The sequence below is a fragment of the Astyanax mexicanus genome, chromosome 1, assembly GCF_023375975.1.
Source record: "Astyanax mexicanus isolate ESR-SI-001 chromosome 1, AstMex3_surface, whole genome shotgun sequence".
NCBI classification, from domain to species: Eukaryota; Metazoa; Chordata; class Actinopteri; order Characiformes; family Acestrorhamphidae; genus Astyanax; species Astyanax mexicanus.
In genome coordinates this window covers 78,901,229-78,917,663 of record NC_064408.1, presented here as the reverse complement: position 1 = coordinate 78,917,663, position 16,435 = coordinate 78,901,229, and the positions used below count along the sequence as shown (strand labels likewise).

Below are 16,435 nucleotides of genomic sequence, written 5' to 3'. Positions count from 1 at the left end.
GGGGATGCTTTACTGTATATGGTTCCTCTACCCCCCCAAAATGTGCACACCCCATATCGTGAACTAGGTCCCCTTTTTATTTCTTCGCCCCTGTCCTTCAAACAGCCTGAGTCCACTACTGCATCCTGATCCCTTCATATCTTAGAGGTGCTCAGCCTTCACTCCCTTTTTCTTTAAATCCACAGAGAGTCTTACTTAAGAATCTTTTTTCCCCATGTGTTTTTATCTTACATAACTTTTCTTCCCAACTTGCTTTTGCCTCCTTTTACTTTCCTGGTGATCCTCTCATTTGGACATTGGCACAATAGTTTCTCCGTCAGAAATAGAAAAGTATCTTTAAAGAGATTCAGAGCTGAGTAGAATACACATGACCCACATTAGTGACTGTTAGTGTGAAATTTATTGAGCAGGAGTTGAAAACATGGTACTATTGTTGTATACAGGCTGTAGTTGCCAGCTGTAATCTTCGCTAGATTGATAAGATGAATTACACTTTTAATTTATCTGTAAATCATTGACCATCAATAGATTATCAATAAACTGTAACATAGTGCGTGTGGACAGTATGAAAGAATTACTCTCATTTATATTTGATTTAAGCTATGTATCTATGATTATTACCCAAATAATGTGTTGTTCATGTATAAACTGGTTTTAAGTTTTTTTAATTGTTGAAGGACAATTTTAAATTTCACATGATATTGTTTCACATTCTACCAAGGACTTTTAATTGTAAATTTTCTTAATATTAATCCCTCAGCTGCATCCTCGGTTAAAGCAAAGATTTTAAACGGCCATCAGCAAACTCCAGGTGCTTTTTGAAGAACTCCAGCAGTCTTTTCCATGTATCAACCTGTGCAACAGCATGGGCTTTGGGTTCTCCTCCAAAAGCAACTGCTTGACCCACTGCAGCGTGGATTCCAGAAGGATAAAATGGCATGTATGGAATTTCCAAAAAGTGCCCTGCCTTTGGGTAAGTCACCACTTCATAGTTTGTCTTTCTGTGTGCTTTAAGTATTTTGGAAGCTTGTTCTGCATAATAGACGCTGTTCCAGTTCCTGTCATCTTCGGACGCGATGAACAGGAAATTGCAGCTGGCACGCTCAATCGGTATGACTCTGGAACGGTTCTCTTTATCCATAGGATCATTAAGGACATCTCTAATGTCCAGGATACCTGAAGCCGTTGTGGTTATTCTTTCAACATTTTCTGAGAGAGGTGGGAGGACGATGTCTTTGTAGTGGAGTGGAAACAGGACGTTGGCAATGTTGCCGTTGATCCAGGCAGTAGCTTTCACATTGGGTAGGAATGAGGCCATTGCCAGGGCAAGTTCTCCACTCTTTGAGATCGACACAATGCCCACTCCAGTCTTCTTCACCTGTAAGGGGAAAAACATACTAATATTTAATATCTGATATAGACATTTGCTAGTATATAACTATTAGGACTGTTTTTGTTTATCGGGGTATGTCTAAAATGGCTAAATGGCTAAAACTCTCTCATCTACTAAGCAAAGAAATAACCACTGGACATGTAATTTGGCAGTGGCATGGATGTTCTACTAACCTTAAGATGACACACATGAGGTTTAACTTTACTGACCTCAGGCAGATTCTGCAGGAATGTTAAGGCTTCTTCAAAGTACTCCAATTCAATCTTATCAACTTTTCTGGGCATATCCTGGTAGCCATAGAGAGCCAGAGCCAGTGTCACAAATCCATTACTGGCCAGCAGAGCTGCTCGCGGCTCACACAGAATTCCTCCCAGAGTATACAGATCTACAACTGCAGGGAATGGGCCTTCTCCTGTAAAACATAAAATCATATGCTTAGTGTATTGTTATAGTGCAATCAAATGTGGCATCAATCGATTCAAAAAAGTAAAATGCTCATACATCATTGGATTTTTAGGAATTTAAGGTAGGAAAAGAAAACAATCCAAACTTATGCTTCACAGGTGCAGCAGCTCTGTGTGTGCATGCATGTGCATGTTTGAGGGAGTGAGACATCAGAAGCAAGAATGAGAGTTAGTTTTCAGATTTAATTCATGTTTCAACATAAACATAAAGTAATCTTCCCTCTAAACTCAACAATAGCAATGCTGTGTAGTTAGATCAAATGCATCACCAGGCTCTAAACAGAGTGCATTATGGGAGAAATTTGGGGCCAATCAATGTGTTAAGGTTTCCAGATTAATTCTATATGTTAACACATTAAACATTTGACAACTCTAATGTAAACACATTAGATAGATAGATAGTTAGATAGATAGTTAGATAGTTAGATAGATAGATAGATAGATAGATACTTTATTTATCCCGAAGGAAATTTAGGAAATTTCTTATGATGTATGATGTGATACTCAGTTTTATATATTGTAGATAAACTACTATAACAATACTGGATGGAGCGCCAATATTCCAAAGAACTACAATACTTTGACTCCACGGCTTAATGTAGGGGCTTTATACCCCTCTAACCAATGCTTAGCATTTAGCCTGGTAACATTAGGCACATGTGAGTGCTTTGAAGGTCAAGTGTTTTTTCATAAAAATGTGTTTCTATTAATAATGTTTCAAGTAAAAATATTGATATTTGAGGCCTCATATAAAAAATAACACTAATAATACAATACTGATACAATATACTGCAATTTGAATATTGTGTCCCACCACTACAATTAACTACACAGATGTTCACAGATAGGGTATTCGGAGTAAATAAAGGAGGGAACTAATCCAAGATGACAAAGATATTTGGTGGTATGTGTAATTGATGGAAATGTAATTGTAAGCCTTAAGCTTGTCCACCCTGTCATGGTAAAATATCAAGGTAATTAAAACATATTGGGAAAATTTAAATCTATCAGAGCAGAGCCATGTTAAACACCCTGGCGAGCAACTTGTGGTGACTGGAAATGTTTAAGCAGATAAAATATAATTTCTGTGTAGACTGAAGTAGGGTTGGGCCTACCACGATATTTTAGGGTATTTTTGCGATAACAATATTCTTGATGATATAACAAAACATTGAATTGAATAAAATAACAATTTCAAGAGTACACTGCATTTTATTAGTTGATTTCATTGCATACAATATGATAGGACTCATTCCTAATTGAGATTTTTACCAGACTGTAACAGAGGTCAATAATCCAACATGTTTTGATACTAATAATGCACTCTTTATGTCCAGGACTGAAGAAAAATAAATGATACTGGACAGATATAATCTGTCTCTAATATATAAGGGGAATTGAGAACAGTGTGAATTTTCCTTTTGATACGATGTCCCTAAAATAAAAACGATTTCAGGGTACTTTTTGCAATGAAGATATAAAAAATGTTGGAGATATTATTGCGTAAGATATAACAAAGATATATCAAATAATAATATATTAAAGGCTGTGTTAGTAAGTTAGTAAGTAATAGACTTCCTTCACTCAGAAAGACCAGGCCATGCTGGATTCAGGTTGAGGTAAACAGGGGTGGTCAGCAGTTGTTCGTGGAGTAGGGCTGTTCATTAGTGCTGAGATAATGGAGACTGTTTAAGTGCAGTAAATAAAAACAGCTCTACTGGAGTTTGATGTGGGCGTAGGGACTGACCGGGCGGTATGAAGAGGGTCCCCCGGATCCTGCCGTCTCTGACAGGGACTCTCCTCACCCCCTGCACCGCGAAGTGTCTCTCATTGGTGGCCTGGGCGAGGGTCTTCCCCCCGCTGGAAGCCTCTATGTGAACGAACAGGGGGGTCGAGGCGTCCCTCTTCACCACTTTACTGTGGGGCACGTCCGCCTCCATCGACCAGAACAGACCCATCGGCTCGACACCCGTGTAGGAGCCCCCCAGAGAGGCGTGTCGGCTCAGGTCCAGCTCCCCGCTCCTGTCCGCCTGGTACCGGGCCGCAGCTCTGAACACCACCCCCTTATCGTCCTGCAGGAGGGAGCGGAGCTCCACGCGCTGCCGAGGCTCCAGTCCGCTCACTGTGATCCGGACACTGTCCTCATAAGAGCAGCTGCTGCTCGGGAGGATCACAACTCGCACAGAGTCTCCGGAGCCCATGATCTCGACTGAGCGAACAGTCACTGTTTAATGATACTCACAGGTCACTGTTTCAAAGAGCTGGGTTGCCAAGTACAACTGAATAAATCCCCCTACTGATTTTAATAATCCCCCTGCTGATTTTAAAAGTTTACCCCGTTCCAAGGTCATGAACCAGTGACAGATCCAGGGGGACATCAAGGGACCACAATATTCAATATTGTGCTAAAAGTTATACATATAAAATAAAATCTGCAATATGTTTTTTATTAAAAGGAAAAAGTTATGTTTGCGTATGTATGCAAATTCGAAACAGAGAAAAATCAAATGTATATTTTTGAATATGCATTGTTACTTTATTACTCTTTGCCGTTCATTTTTCTGTTTTTGTGGATTTTTCTGTGGATCTTTGTGGTTTTGGTGCTGCTCATTTTTTTGCTTCTACATTCTTTTGCTTCTATTTTATATTATTGTGTAAAACTGAAATTTATAGGATATTTTAAACTTTTTTTAGAAAAAAAAGGGGGACATGCAATATTATTTGTAACGCCATCTTTTGCTGCGATTACAGCTGCAAGTCGCTTGGGTTATGTCTCTATCGGTTTTGCACATCAACAGACTGCAATTTTTGCCCATTCTTCCATGCAAAACAGCTCGAGCTCAGGAAGGTTGGATGGAGAGCGTTTGTGAACAGCAGTTTTCAGCTCTTTCCATAGATTTTCGATTGGATTCAGGTCTGGACTTTGATTGTAGATTTTGCTTTGTGTTTTGAATCATTGTCTTGTTGGAAGATAAATCTACATCCCAGTCTCCCAATTTTAACCACCTTCCCTGTCCCTGCTGAAGAAAAGCAGGCCCAAACCATGATGCTGCCATAACGTTTTGCATTGTGGTCAAAAGGTTCGATTTTGGTTTTATCTGACCAGAGCACCTTCCTCCGCATGTTTGGTGTGTCTCCCAGGTGGCTTGTGGCAAACTTTAAACGATAGATATCTTTGAGAAATGGCTTTCTTCTTGCCACTCTTCCATAAAGCCAGATTTGTGTAGTGTAGGAATGATTGTTGTCCTTTGGACTGAGTCTCCTACCTCAGTTGTAGATCTCTGCAGTTTATCGAGAGTGATCGTGGGCCTCTTGGCTGCATCTCTGATCAGTCTTCTCCTTTTTTGAGCTGAAAGTTTAGAGGGATAGCCGGGTCTTGGTAGAGTTGCAGTGGTTTGATAGTCCTTCCATTCAATATGATCTCTTGCATAGTGCTCCTTGAGATGTTTAAAGCTTGGGAAATCTTTTTGTATACAAATCCAGCTTTAAACTTCTCCACAACAGTATCTCGGACATGCCTGGTGTGTTCCTTGGTCTTCATGATGCTCTCTGTGCTTTAAACAGAACTCTGAGACTATCACAGAGCAGGTGCATTTATACGGAGACTTGATTACACACAGGTGGAATCTATTTATTATCATCAGTCATTTAGTTCAACATTGGATCATTCAGAGATCCTCACTGAACTTCTGGAGTGAGTTTGCTGCACTGAAAGTAAAGGGGCAGAATAATATTGCACGCCTCACTTTTCATTTTTTTTTTTTTTTTACTTTTTAACTTTTACTATGTTAAAGCTACACTGGTTCTCTAACAGTGTTGTTGAGGGAAAGTTATTTTGGTTGATGAGTTGTGGTCATAGTTACAGTTGAACTTTACCGCAGTAAAACCATTACTTTTTCTCCAATTAGTTAAGTGAATCATCTGAGGGATTTTATAAAACACGATTAAATGATTAAGTTATCTTCCCTTAGTTAAAACATAAGGGAAAAACTTTAGTTGCCATGGTATAGGTGTTGAGACATAGGTGGGGGGCCATGTTCTATTGAACAGATTAATAGGTGTTTACTGGAAGAATGGGACAAATTAATATGTGATGGCCTTTATTGCTTTGTTTACTCGCTGCAAAAAAATAGCTAGAAGGAATTGCAATATTTAAGTGCTTTAATGCAGTTAAAGCAGGTTGTGTATGTGTTAAAACTGTATGTGTTAAAAGTTAAATATTTTGGCTTCATTCAGTCCATGAAATAAAATAAAAGTCAAATGTAATGTAAGAAAGACTGCACTCTTCTGTGTGCATTTTTTCATACTGCCTCAACCTTTTCTGACATTTTCTAACATTTTGCATCAAAAGAGATTATTTAAACCAAACGCCATTATTAAATATATTGTGTATTGAAGGCTGTATATCCCATAACATTCACATATCCTTTTAATTCTCAATAGTTATTATTACCAGCTGGAATATGCACAGTCATAGTGGAGATGAGACAATGAGGCAATCAGAAATAACTAATCATTAACTTAGTCTTGGGTATATATGCTGCAATCTGGAATATGTTGCAAACAAAGTATATACTACTGTTTTTTTTTTTATTATTGTACACAATTCCACACCCAACCAAAAAAGTGGCACTTCATTAAATTGTTTCCTGAATTTTGCGCTTGAAGGAATTGTGCCTGACAAAAGTATGCATAATCTCAACTGTAGTCTGTTCAACATATTTATTAACATTTGAATAATGGAGTTTTGAAAGAATAATCATAATACATAATATTTTAAATGTTAAATATTTAAATGTCTTTGTAAAACTTTTTGAATAAACTGTTTTGCAAAAACAAAAATGTAATTGTTCACACAAAAAATAAGGTCCAGTGCAAAATTGGCAATCTGCTTTTGGCTAAATTAAAACCAGAATTGTATTTTTTTATTGTTTTGTATGCTTTTAATTATTCAAAACATTGTTTTTGTTATTATCTACTTTCAGTGTCTGGTTGAGTTGCACTTTAAATTTCCACGATGAGAGACAAAAGCCCATCTCTGCTAATCAGTAGAGGAACTCTTCACAGCTCCCCCTAAGCAGTCTAGGTTAAGTGAGCTCTTCAGTTAATCCTCAGATGGAGAGAATCAGTCACCAGTGCCACTACACGACTGGCAAAAGAATACGCTCAGATGTCTCAGGACTCTTGACCAGGTCAGACAGAGATTAGACAGAAAAATAGATAAGTTTTTATTACTCAGCCACATTCCTCCATGTGCTCATCCACCATTAATGAGGAGATTTTTAATGTATAAAGATACATCAGTTTTTATTAAACATTAAATGTTACAGAAATAAAGCAACATGGCTCTCACTCACAATTCATAACAGACAGAGGCACGGAACATAATGCATTGTGTTCTTGTGTGAAATGAATTTCAGAAATTTGTTGGAAAAAAAAAAAAGCCTGAATCCAATTTGCCATAATTAGACCTGGATGGCAGCAAACTAAAGGCAAATGGGTCAACAGATATTGCCATGCAGAATCTTTACAAATACATTACAAAGTCATGTATTTAAAATATTGGTAAGAATATTCACAACTGGCTTTGTTCAATGGAATCACATTTTTTTCCACAGATGCCTCTTTGGCAAACTCACTCTGTTTCCAACTCTAGCATGGGTTCACCTGGTAACTATGAATAAGCAAAATAGGTTGTGCAGCCGTTCCTAAAGGTACGTGGTAATTGTGCAATTATTTTATTCTCTGGTATAAAGATGACATTTGTTCCAATTTCATACATTAAACAATTTAGGCCATCTTAGTGATGGGACAGGTCTCATGCCCTCATTACAGTGATACAATTACATTGTGTGTCAGCATAAAATAATGTATTGACATTTTTGCTAATATTTAAATGCCATAAAAATAATTATAAATAAACAATATTCCGGTCTATGAAAGATAATAAATATAAAATTCTTCAAATTTGCTAATTAGCTGTCTAGCTTCCTAACTGTTGACACTTAGTAGATCCCAACTGACACAGCTCAATCACAGCAGCTCTCTAAAGCTCTAAGGCATCAGTCAGAAGTTTTGTTGTTTTTCTAAAGCAGTAAATGTACTTTCACTTTATGATGTAGCATACTATTCCCTTAAAGGAATGGTGAAAAACGTCCCTAAATCACATTCTGTTGGATGTTATAACAAACATGATTTGCATGATTGCACTTGTGTTAAGTAATATGACTGGCCTACATAAAACTGATACCCTGTCTGTACCCACTGCACCAAAACTTCACATTTTTGTCAGTGCTGTAGTTGTTTAAACACACGATTAAATCTTATTGTAAGTGCTAAAAACTACATAATTTGTTTGATTCTAAAATACTGTCATATTAGGCATATCAACAACTTCAAGTAGCTATAAAGTTTAATCTTCACTTATTAAAGTTTAGTGAACAATAAGAGGTATGTAGCTTTCCAAAGCAATATCAGTATACAGTATGAAATATCATAATACATCATAAATGCTTTTTGAAGAACTCCAGCAGTCTTTTCCATGTATCAACCTGTGCAACAGCATGGGCTTTGGGTTCTCCTCCAAAAGCAACTGCTTGACCCACTGCAGCGTGGATTCCAGACGGGTAATGTGGCATGTATGGAATTTCCAAAAAGTGCCCTGCCTTTGGGTAAGTCACCACTTCATAGTTTGTCTTTCCGTGTGCTTTAAGTATTTTGGAAGCTTGTTCTGCATAATAGACGCTGTTCCAGTTCCTGTCATCTTCGGACGCGATGAACAGGAAATTGCAGCTGGCACGCTCAATGGGTATGACACTGGCACGGTTCTCCTCTTCCATACAATCAAGAAGAGCATCTCTGATATCCAGTATACCTGAATCCTTTACAATTATTCCCTCAGCACTTACTGGCAGAGGTGGGAAGACAATGTCTTTGTAGTGGAGTGGAAACAGGACATTGGCAATATTGCCGTTGATCCAGGCAGTGGCTTTCACATTGGGTAGGAATGAGGCCATTGCCAGGGCAAGTTCTCCACTCTTTGAGATCGATACAATGCCCACTCCAGTCTTCTTCACCTGTGAGCCACCAAAAACAGCCAAAAATACACATTCTTGTTACAGATAGTACAGGCCAAAAGTTTGGACACACCTTCTCTTTTTAAATGGGTTTTCTTTATTTTCATGACTATTTACATTGTAGATTCTCACTGAAGGCATCAAAACTATGAATGAACACATGTGGAGTTATGTACTTAACAAAAAAGGGTGAAATAACTAAAAAACTAAAAAAAAACAAAAAAAAACAAAAAAAAAAACATTGTATATTGTAGTTTCTTCCACCCTGTGCTCTGATTACTGCTTTGCACACTCTTGGCATTTGTTGTAGTGCACAACCATATTTTACAAATGATAAATGAGATATGCATCACTTACTATAAAGATGAACAGTTAATTTGATAAACATTTATAACATAAATATTTTGACAATGGGGATATCATTTTGAACACATTTTTAGTATCATTTAGAATCCACCTAAGACACATATTGAGACAGAGCTACATGCTGGTGTTCTACATGTACAGCATCATGTATTGGTATAATGTACAGAAATTATACCAATATCCTATCAAACAGCAGCAATTACCATATCTAACTATTGCAGCACAGTACATTATTCTGTTATCAAAATCACCTCAGCTCGAAAAATCTTTTAGCATTGTGGCTAACTAGTGCTGTGCGAGATACCAGTTCATCCGGTATACATTAAAACATTAGCTCAGCTCTGTGGAGTCAAACACTGGTCTAGCCCTGTCCTGCCTGGCGAGAAATGAGAACAGCACTTTATGTGAAGAGCTGTTGCTGCTGTTCCTCACTGTATGAGTGTTTTTGTCCAGAGTAAAATAGAAAAACAACAGCAAACAGCAATTATTCACTCAAAAAAGAGACGAATGGAATTACATAATTGATCCACAGCTCGAAAAAAGTTCCTCTCGCCCTCCCAGATGAGCCCAGAAATGGTCCTGAATGGGGAATCATTTATTCAGCAAAGAAAAAACTCCATACAAATGTGAATTAGAATATTTTAATGTAGCTTGAAGGATAATTTTAATGCACACTGGAATTGTGGCTGCTTTGAAGAAATGTAGGAAAGCCGTACCATAAACTGCCCGTATTTTGTGATCTAGCATATCATATCATATTCATTAATAATTACAGCATCTATTAATAGCTGCTAGAATTTAGCAGGTGGTTCAGGCAATTAAAATTTCTGTTAAAAAGAATAGAAATGGCTGACTTGACTTACCTCAGGTAGGCTCTGCAGGAATGTTAAGGCTTCTTCAAAGTACTCCAGTTCAAGCTTATCTACTTTTCTGGGCATATCCTGGTAGCCATAGAGAGCCAGAGCCAGTGTCACAAATCCATTACTGGCCAGCAGAGCTGCTCGCGGCTCACATAGAATTCCTCCCAGAGTATACAGATCTACAACTGCAGGGAATGGGCCTTCTCCTGTAAGAAACATATTTGCAGCAATTAACATCACATACCATCATTTATTCTTCATGCAGGGGATGCTTTTCATTACACTCATCCATTTTCTTTACTAGAAGATGGTTAATTATTTTAGCTGTCACACAAAAGGCTTTTGTCTTTATTTTTGACATTATCAAAATGTCATATTTTATGATGACCAATAGAAATAAAATAACTTGGAATAAAATGTTTTTACATTGCATCCACTGTCTTAAATCAGATTTTTTGCTCAGTGTGGTCCTGATTTTTTTTTTTCGACTCAGATTTGAATCACTTTCATGTGTGGTCCTAAATCGGATGCGCATGTGATCCATGGACATGTTACATGTATGTGAATTGTCAAATCAGAATTCCTGCGTATGACTGATAATGAGGTAGGTTTAGATCGTTATTGTAATCTTGTCCACGGTGAGGCGCTGTTTAAGACACCAAAGTTCGCTTCTTATTAGAACTTTCCGTCCCACCTTAAATAGTTGTACATTTACTGGAATGAATCAATTTAAGGTGGAACGTTAAATTACAGCACGAGCCTAAACTAACTGAGCGGGCGTAGGGACTGACCGGGCGGTATGAAGAGGGTCCCCCGGATCCTGCCGTCTCTGACAGGGACTCTCCTCACCCCCTGCACCGCGAAGTGTCTCTCATTGGTGGCCTGGGCGAGGGTCTTCCCCCCGCTGGAAGCCTCTATGTGAACGAACAGGGGGGTCGAGGCGTCCCTCTTCACCACTTTACTGTGGGGCACGTCCGCCTCCATCGACCAGAACAGACCCATCGGCTCGACCCCCGTGTAGGAGCCCCCCAGAGAGGCGTGTCGGCTCAGGTCCAGCTCCCCGCTCCCGTCCGCCTGGTACCGGGCCGCAGCTCTGAACACCACCCCCTTATCGTCCTGCAGGAGGGAGCGGAGCTCCACGCGCTGCCGAGGCTCCAGTCCGCTCACTGTGATCCGGACACTGTCCTCATAAGAGCAGCTGCTGCTCGGGAGGATCACAACTCGCACAGAGTCTCCGGAGTAGGTCTTAATTAGGCCGTTTCTCGGTATGAGTTTACTGAAGCGCCGCAGCAGCACCGCCGCCATCTCTCCGCTCTTAGTATTATTATTATTTTCACCGGGAAACAGCCGGGTTGCCAGATCCTTCTGCGTAAGAATTCCTCTGCAGCAGCGTGACCTTTGGTACAAATACTCGAGGAAGTTAAAGCATGTGTGACCGGTTAACAGGGGGTCAGTGTAAGTGTATCACTTCAGTTTTCTCACTGTTTCAGGATAAATTGGACAATATCAAATTTGGTGTTAAATTGTTTGATTTGTTAAAGGTTTTTGACTGTATTATCCAACTTTCCTTAATTATAAAAATGCAAAAATAGAAAAATCACTAAATCCGGTGTAGCTTAGTTTCCCCAGATAAAAAAATATATATAGAAATTTGGATACATGAATAAAAAAAATGTCTTCTTTACTGAGATAATGTATTTTCTGTTTGCTAATTTCAGTGTCAAATTCTGAAAGTAAAATGACATTATACTGACCTTATACATCAATAATAATACAAATACTTTCTGTAGGATATATCATTTTAGTAAATAAAAATATATTTACTTATTAAATTTCTAAAATATATATTATTTTATATATTATGCCTGTCTCTATGTTATTGTCAATGCTCTGTCCAACTATATTTGATAGAAAACTGTATCATCTGCAAACACTTCCAATAAAATGTTCTATAAAAAGAAATGACCTGTACTCAATGACTCAACTCTTAAGTTGGTCATTCTAGTTATGAGGGTACATTTTAGGTCTCCAAGATAAATCTATATTTATATATCAATTTATTAATTGTTGGTCAATAGTTTTATTGTGATATTGAGTAAATCTATGTTTCGGGCAAGTTACGCACAAAATACTGTGGCATTAAAGTTCAGGTTAGTGTATCTGCTTATTAGATTTTAGTGTTCAGTCCAGTTTGCTGCCATTATTGTTTGGTGCAATACTATCTTGGCTACAGCATTTCAGTTTCAGCATCTTTCATCATTTCAGAGATAAACAAAGTTCCAGTAAATATCTATTTAGCAGTAGCAACACATGCCTTGACAAATATAATGATGTTAGGTACGCATAACACATATTGTGACCACAAATGAGCCTTCCAAAGCACAATATATCCACTTTGTCAAATGTTTCCTTGCTCCAAAACAGACGGGTTATTAAGCATGCTAGTGGGCTTTCCTGTCTAAGCAGGTGCTTGTTGGTAATACTAATTGGAGAAAATGCACCAGCCTCTCTGACAATAGCCTGAAGTGTGGTGCGTGAGAACTAACAGAGTGTGACAGTTCCTGCACAAGCACAGGCATAATGAACATACAGCACATATTTTGGAATGCTTTTCCACTTATTATCAATATTGGAAAGATTTGCTTGGTCAGATCAGCAGTAATAGGCTGTTTTTCGGGGCTGTATTTCCCCATGTGTATATCTGCTCAGAGCAGATGTTTTGCATTGTAAAATGTATATAATAATATAATAATATGAAGTTTTATATATTTTTGCGTTAATGTAGTGCAAAGAAAATAATATCTAGAAAGGACAGGCTGTAGTAGGGTACGTTTAAGCTTTTTACACACTTAACTCCATTAAACCTAAAATAAAAATATAAAATGGCTAAATAATAACATTAGATAATGCATGGTGTAATAATATTACTTTACTATAATAGCAGCTCTGCAGAAATGACCTTTACTATGGGACAATAAAGACACAGCACTCTGCTGTTCTGCTGCTGTCCCAACAAAGCACTCTAGAAAACTGAAATTTTAAGTGCTCATTTACAGCAGATGTAGCTGCAGTTTGCTCTCCAGTAACAATCAGGCCTGTGTTTCAAACCACACACTTCTATGCTTCACTTACTCCAATTAATTAATAATTTATTTTTTGTCATTTTTCACAATGAGCAATGGTGTGAAATAATATCAAAATGAAACTCATTGCAGTCTTCCAAACATTGGCCCTGTAATATTTTAAATGATGATTTATGATGTACTTGATGTGTATATTAGTGTATGGTTGGCATTAGGCTAGTGTGATTAAATCCTGGCCAATATTACTTCACCTTTCTACAGCACCACACAACATATGAGTATGTGTGCTAATATACATGGGTCAGGATGGGGGCCTTTCTTGTCTAGTCTAGAACATCTTGATATAGTTAAATTTTTAGGCTGAGAATTTACCCATGATATTCTGTGCATGAAACATATGCACTGATAATATACGGGCGTTACTTAATTAAAGACTATCCCATAAATATGAGTAAAATTAAAATCTGTTAAATATTGGGCCACTAATCACTACATGTAAATGAATCTTCAGTGTGCTGTGATTTAGTTCTTCATTTAGCTGTCTTGTTATTATACTTATTATTCACTTTCACCTTTCACTCATTTAACCGTAACTGAACATTGGAAGCCACCCAAACTTAAAGGGCCATAACATGAGAACAGTGCTGTGTCATCTCTGTCCAGTTAAAGTGATCATGCACATTATTGTATTCTGTTATACTCATGTCCACATGTCATCTGTGGAGAACATATTCTGCCTTTATTATGTGTGATTGATATAAACAAAGTTTGTGTGATTTTATTTATTTTTGCTGATGGTATAATAATTGTGAATACTGGGTGGAGTTAGATACATTTCATAAAGTTTACAAGCTTTAGTTCATAAAGTGTAAAATATTTGCAAAGTTACATTGGTTTACATATTAACAGTTTATATTTTAACAGACACTGGTTAATGAGTAAAAGACACAAAAATTAGGGTTTTCTTCAAACATGGCAACATTACCTGTGAACTTGTTATACATGATGCTGCCCTCTAGCGTTTGGAGTGCCATAGTGACTCCAACAGAGGAACTTTTTAAGTAAGTACAATCCATCACAATTTCTATGAAACACAGAAAACACTCAGTATAACTTTTGCTTCTCACGTTTGCTATTGTACATAAATTTAATGATTATCATGCTGAATTAATCCTGAATTACAGTATAACTGTATGTATATTATTAATGAACTGCAGTGTATGTTGCTGTTACTATGATGCTTGTTATTTCTGCTGTATTTCTGATTCAGTATGTTTGTTATTGTAAGTATACTAATGGTTTTTTTTTTTCTATGTACTGTGTCATGCTGGTAACATGGTCTATGCCTGTGTCTAATATGAATGTAAAGTATGTTATACTTAATTTATTGAGTGCTGAATTATTGGTTCAGTCTGACCATATATTATAATAAATATACCAAGGCAATCCTATGCTGTGATATGTTTTGTAATGTTGTTATGATATGCTGTGTTATGCTACTGTAGTCAATGTTATGCTATGTTATATCATGCTATCCTAAGCTATGCAAAACAATTTTATTCTATGTTGTTGTGCATTGCTGTATTGTGTTATGCTATTTGTTATAATATGCTGTTATGTTGTGTTGTATTATGTAATGGTGCTCTATATTATACTGTGCTGTATTAAGCTATTAAATTGTGATATGCTTTGTTATAATGTATTATACAGTCATGGCGCTGCTCTATTGGCAGCCTGTTACAGCTGGTCTTGCTCGTAAATGCTCTCTATTTTTGTAGTACATTCAAAGGCTAGCTACTTTTTACACAGTATGCACACCATGGACATTAAACCTGTAATAATTGTGCTTTTATTTTTGGATTCTCTATGTATAGGTATTATTTAGTGTTGGTATATTTGCCGACACTTCTGTGCTGCTGTACCATTGCGAATTCCCCTGCTGTGGAACTAATAAAGGATTATTTTAATTAATGCTATGCTATGTGGTGTTATGTTATTCTATGGTGTATTATGCTATACTAAGCTACACCATGCTCTGCTATGCTATGCTGTATTTCCTCGCTGTGTATTCATAAACAATTATTTCATGTTATGCTCTGCTGTGCTATGCATTGCTGTGTTAATCTATGCTGTATTATACTGCACTATGCTGTGTTATTTTATACTATGCTACAACATGCTCGACTGTGTTATGCTATGCTGTTTTATGCTATGTTATGGTGTGTTTTACTAAACTATGCTGTATTATGCTGTGTTCTATTATGCTACACTGTGCTATGCTGTGTTATGCTATACAGTATTATGCTTTATTTCACTAAACTATGCTGTATTATGCTATGTTTTACTATGCTTCACCGTGCTCCACTGTTTTACTATGCTATGCTGTATTATGGTGTGTTTTATACTGTTATGATGTATTATGCTGTGTTTTACTATGCTATGCTGTATTATGGAGTGTTTTACTATGCTCTGTTATACTATGCTACACCATGCTCTGCTATATTATGCTATGCTGTATCATGCTTCGTTGTGCTATGCTATTCTGTGTTTGTTTTAATATGCTACATCATGTTCTGTTATGTTATACTGATATATCATGTTCTTTTTTGTTCTGTTCTGTTATGCTATGCTGTATTATGTGGTTATATTATGTTATGCTATGCTGTATTATGCTATATTATGCAATGTTATACAGTAATATGCTATATTATGCTATGTTATACAGTGATATGCAATGATATTTTCTGTTTTGTTATGCTATGCTGTATTATGTGCTTATATTATGCTATGCTGTATTATGTGCTTGTATTATGTTATGCTATGCTGTATTATGCTGTGTTTATTATTATGTCTGTAATCAATAATTATTTATCATTTGTATGTACTGACTGTACAGTGTTAGAGTGTAATGATTGTTACTGTATATTGTTACTCCATGTGTTCTGTATAAAGACACTTTCTCCTCATGCGTACTCTTACAGTATGTTACTGGATCATACTGGTAGTTGCTTTGTTACAGTAGATCCTCGGTATGTATGTAGAGTCTCTGTGTTGGTGTGTGGAGTCTGTATCTTTAAGTGAAGGCCTGCTGGTGTCCCCATGCTCTCAGCGGGGCATTGTCCTTGGTAGCTCTGCTCTCCGTTCAGCTGATGGTGGAAAACAAAAACACGCGTTCTGCGCTGCGCAGCGCGTG

At 37.2% G+C, this 16,435-nt stretch overlaps 2 protein-coding genes across 3 annotated transcripts; both read right to left on the bottom strand.

The window, feature by feature from the left end:
- Nucleotides 1-381: 381 nt before the first annotated feature.
- Nucleotides 382-4,124, bottom strand: acot20 (acyl-CoA thioesterase 20). Of its 2 annotated transcripts, none has more exons than XM_022663178.2 (3): nt 3,605-4,124; nt 1,567-1,805; nt 382-1,378 (listed from the first exon to the last, which is right to left on the bottom strand). In XM_022663178.2, exons 1-3 carry the CDS (start codon nt 4,056-4,058, stop codon nt 773-775), a joined length of 1,299 nt encoding a protein of 432 aa, XP_022518899.2. In that variant the 5' UTR covers nt 4,059-4,124; the 3' UTR covers nt 382-772. The 2 variants fall into 2 exon arrangements, with proteins under 2 accessions (XP_022518899.2, XP_049339738.1); XM_049483781.1 differs by having other exon boundaries at nt 1,603-1,805; nt 3,605-4,114.
- Nucleotides 4,125-7,072: 2,948 nt separating this feature from the next.
- Nucleotides 7,073-11,523, bottom strand: LOC125780404 (acyl-coenzyme A thioesterase 2, mitochondrial-like). Its single transcript, XM_022663181.2, has 3 exons — nt 10,951-11,523; nt 10,163-10,365; nt 7,073-8,933 (listed from the first exon to the last, which is right to left on the bottom strand). The coding sequence occupies exons 1-3, from the start codon at nt 11,462-11,464 to the stop codon at nt 8,361-8,363; spliced, it is 1,290 nt and encodes a 429-aa protein (XP_022518902.2). The 5' UTR covers nt 11,465-11,523; the 3' UTR covers nt 7,073-8,360.
- Nucleotides 11,524-16,435: the final 4,912 nt, after the last annotated feature.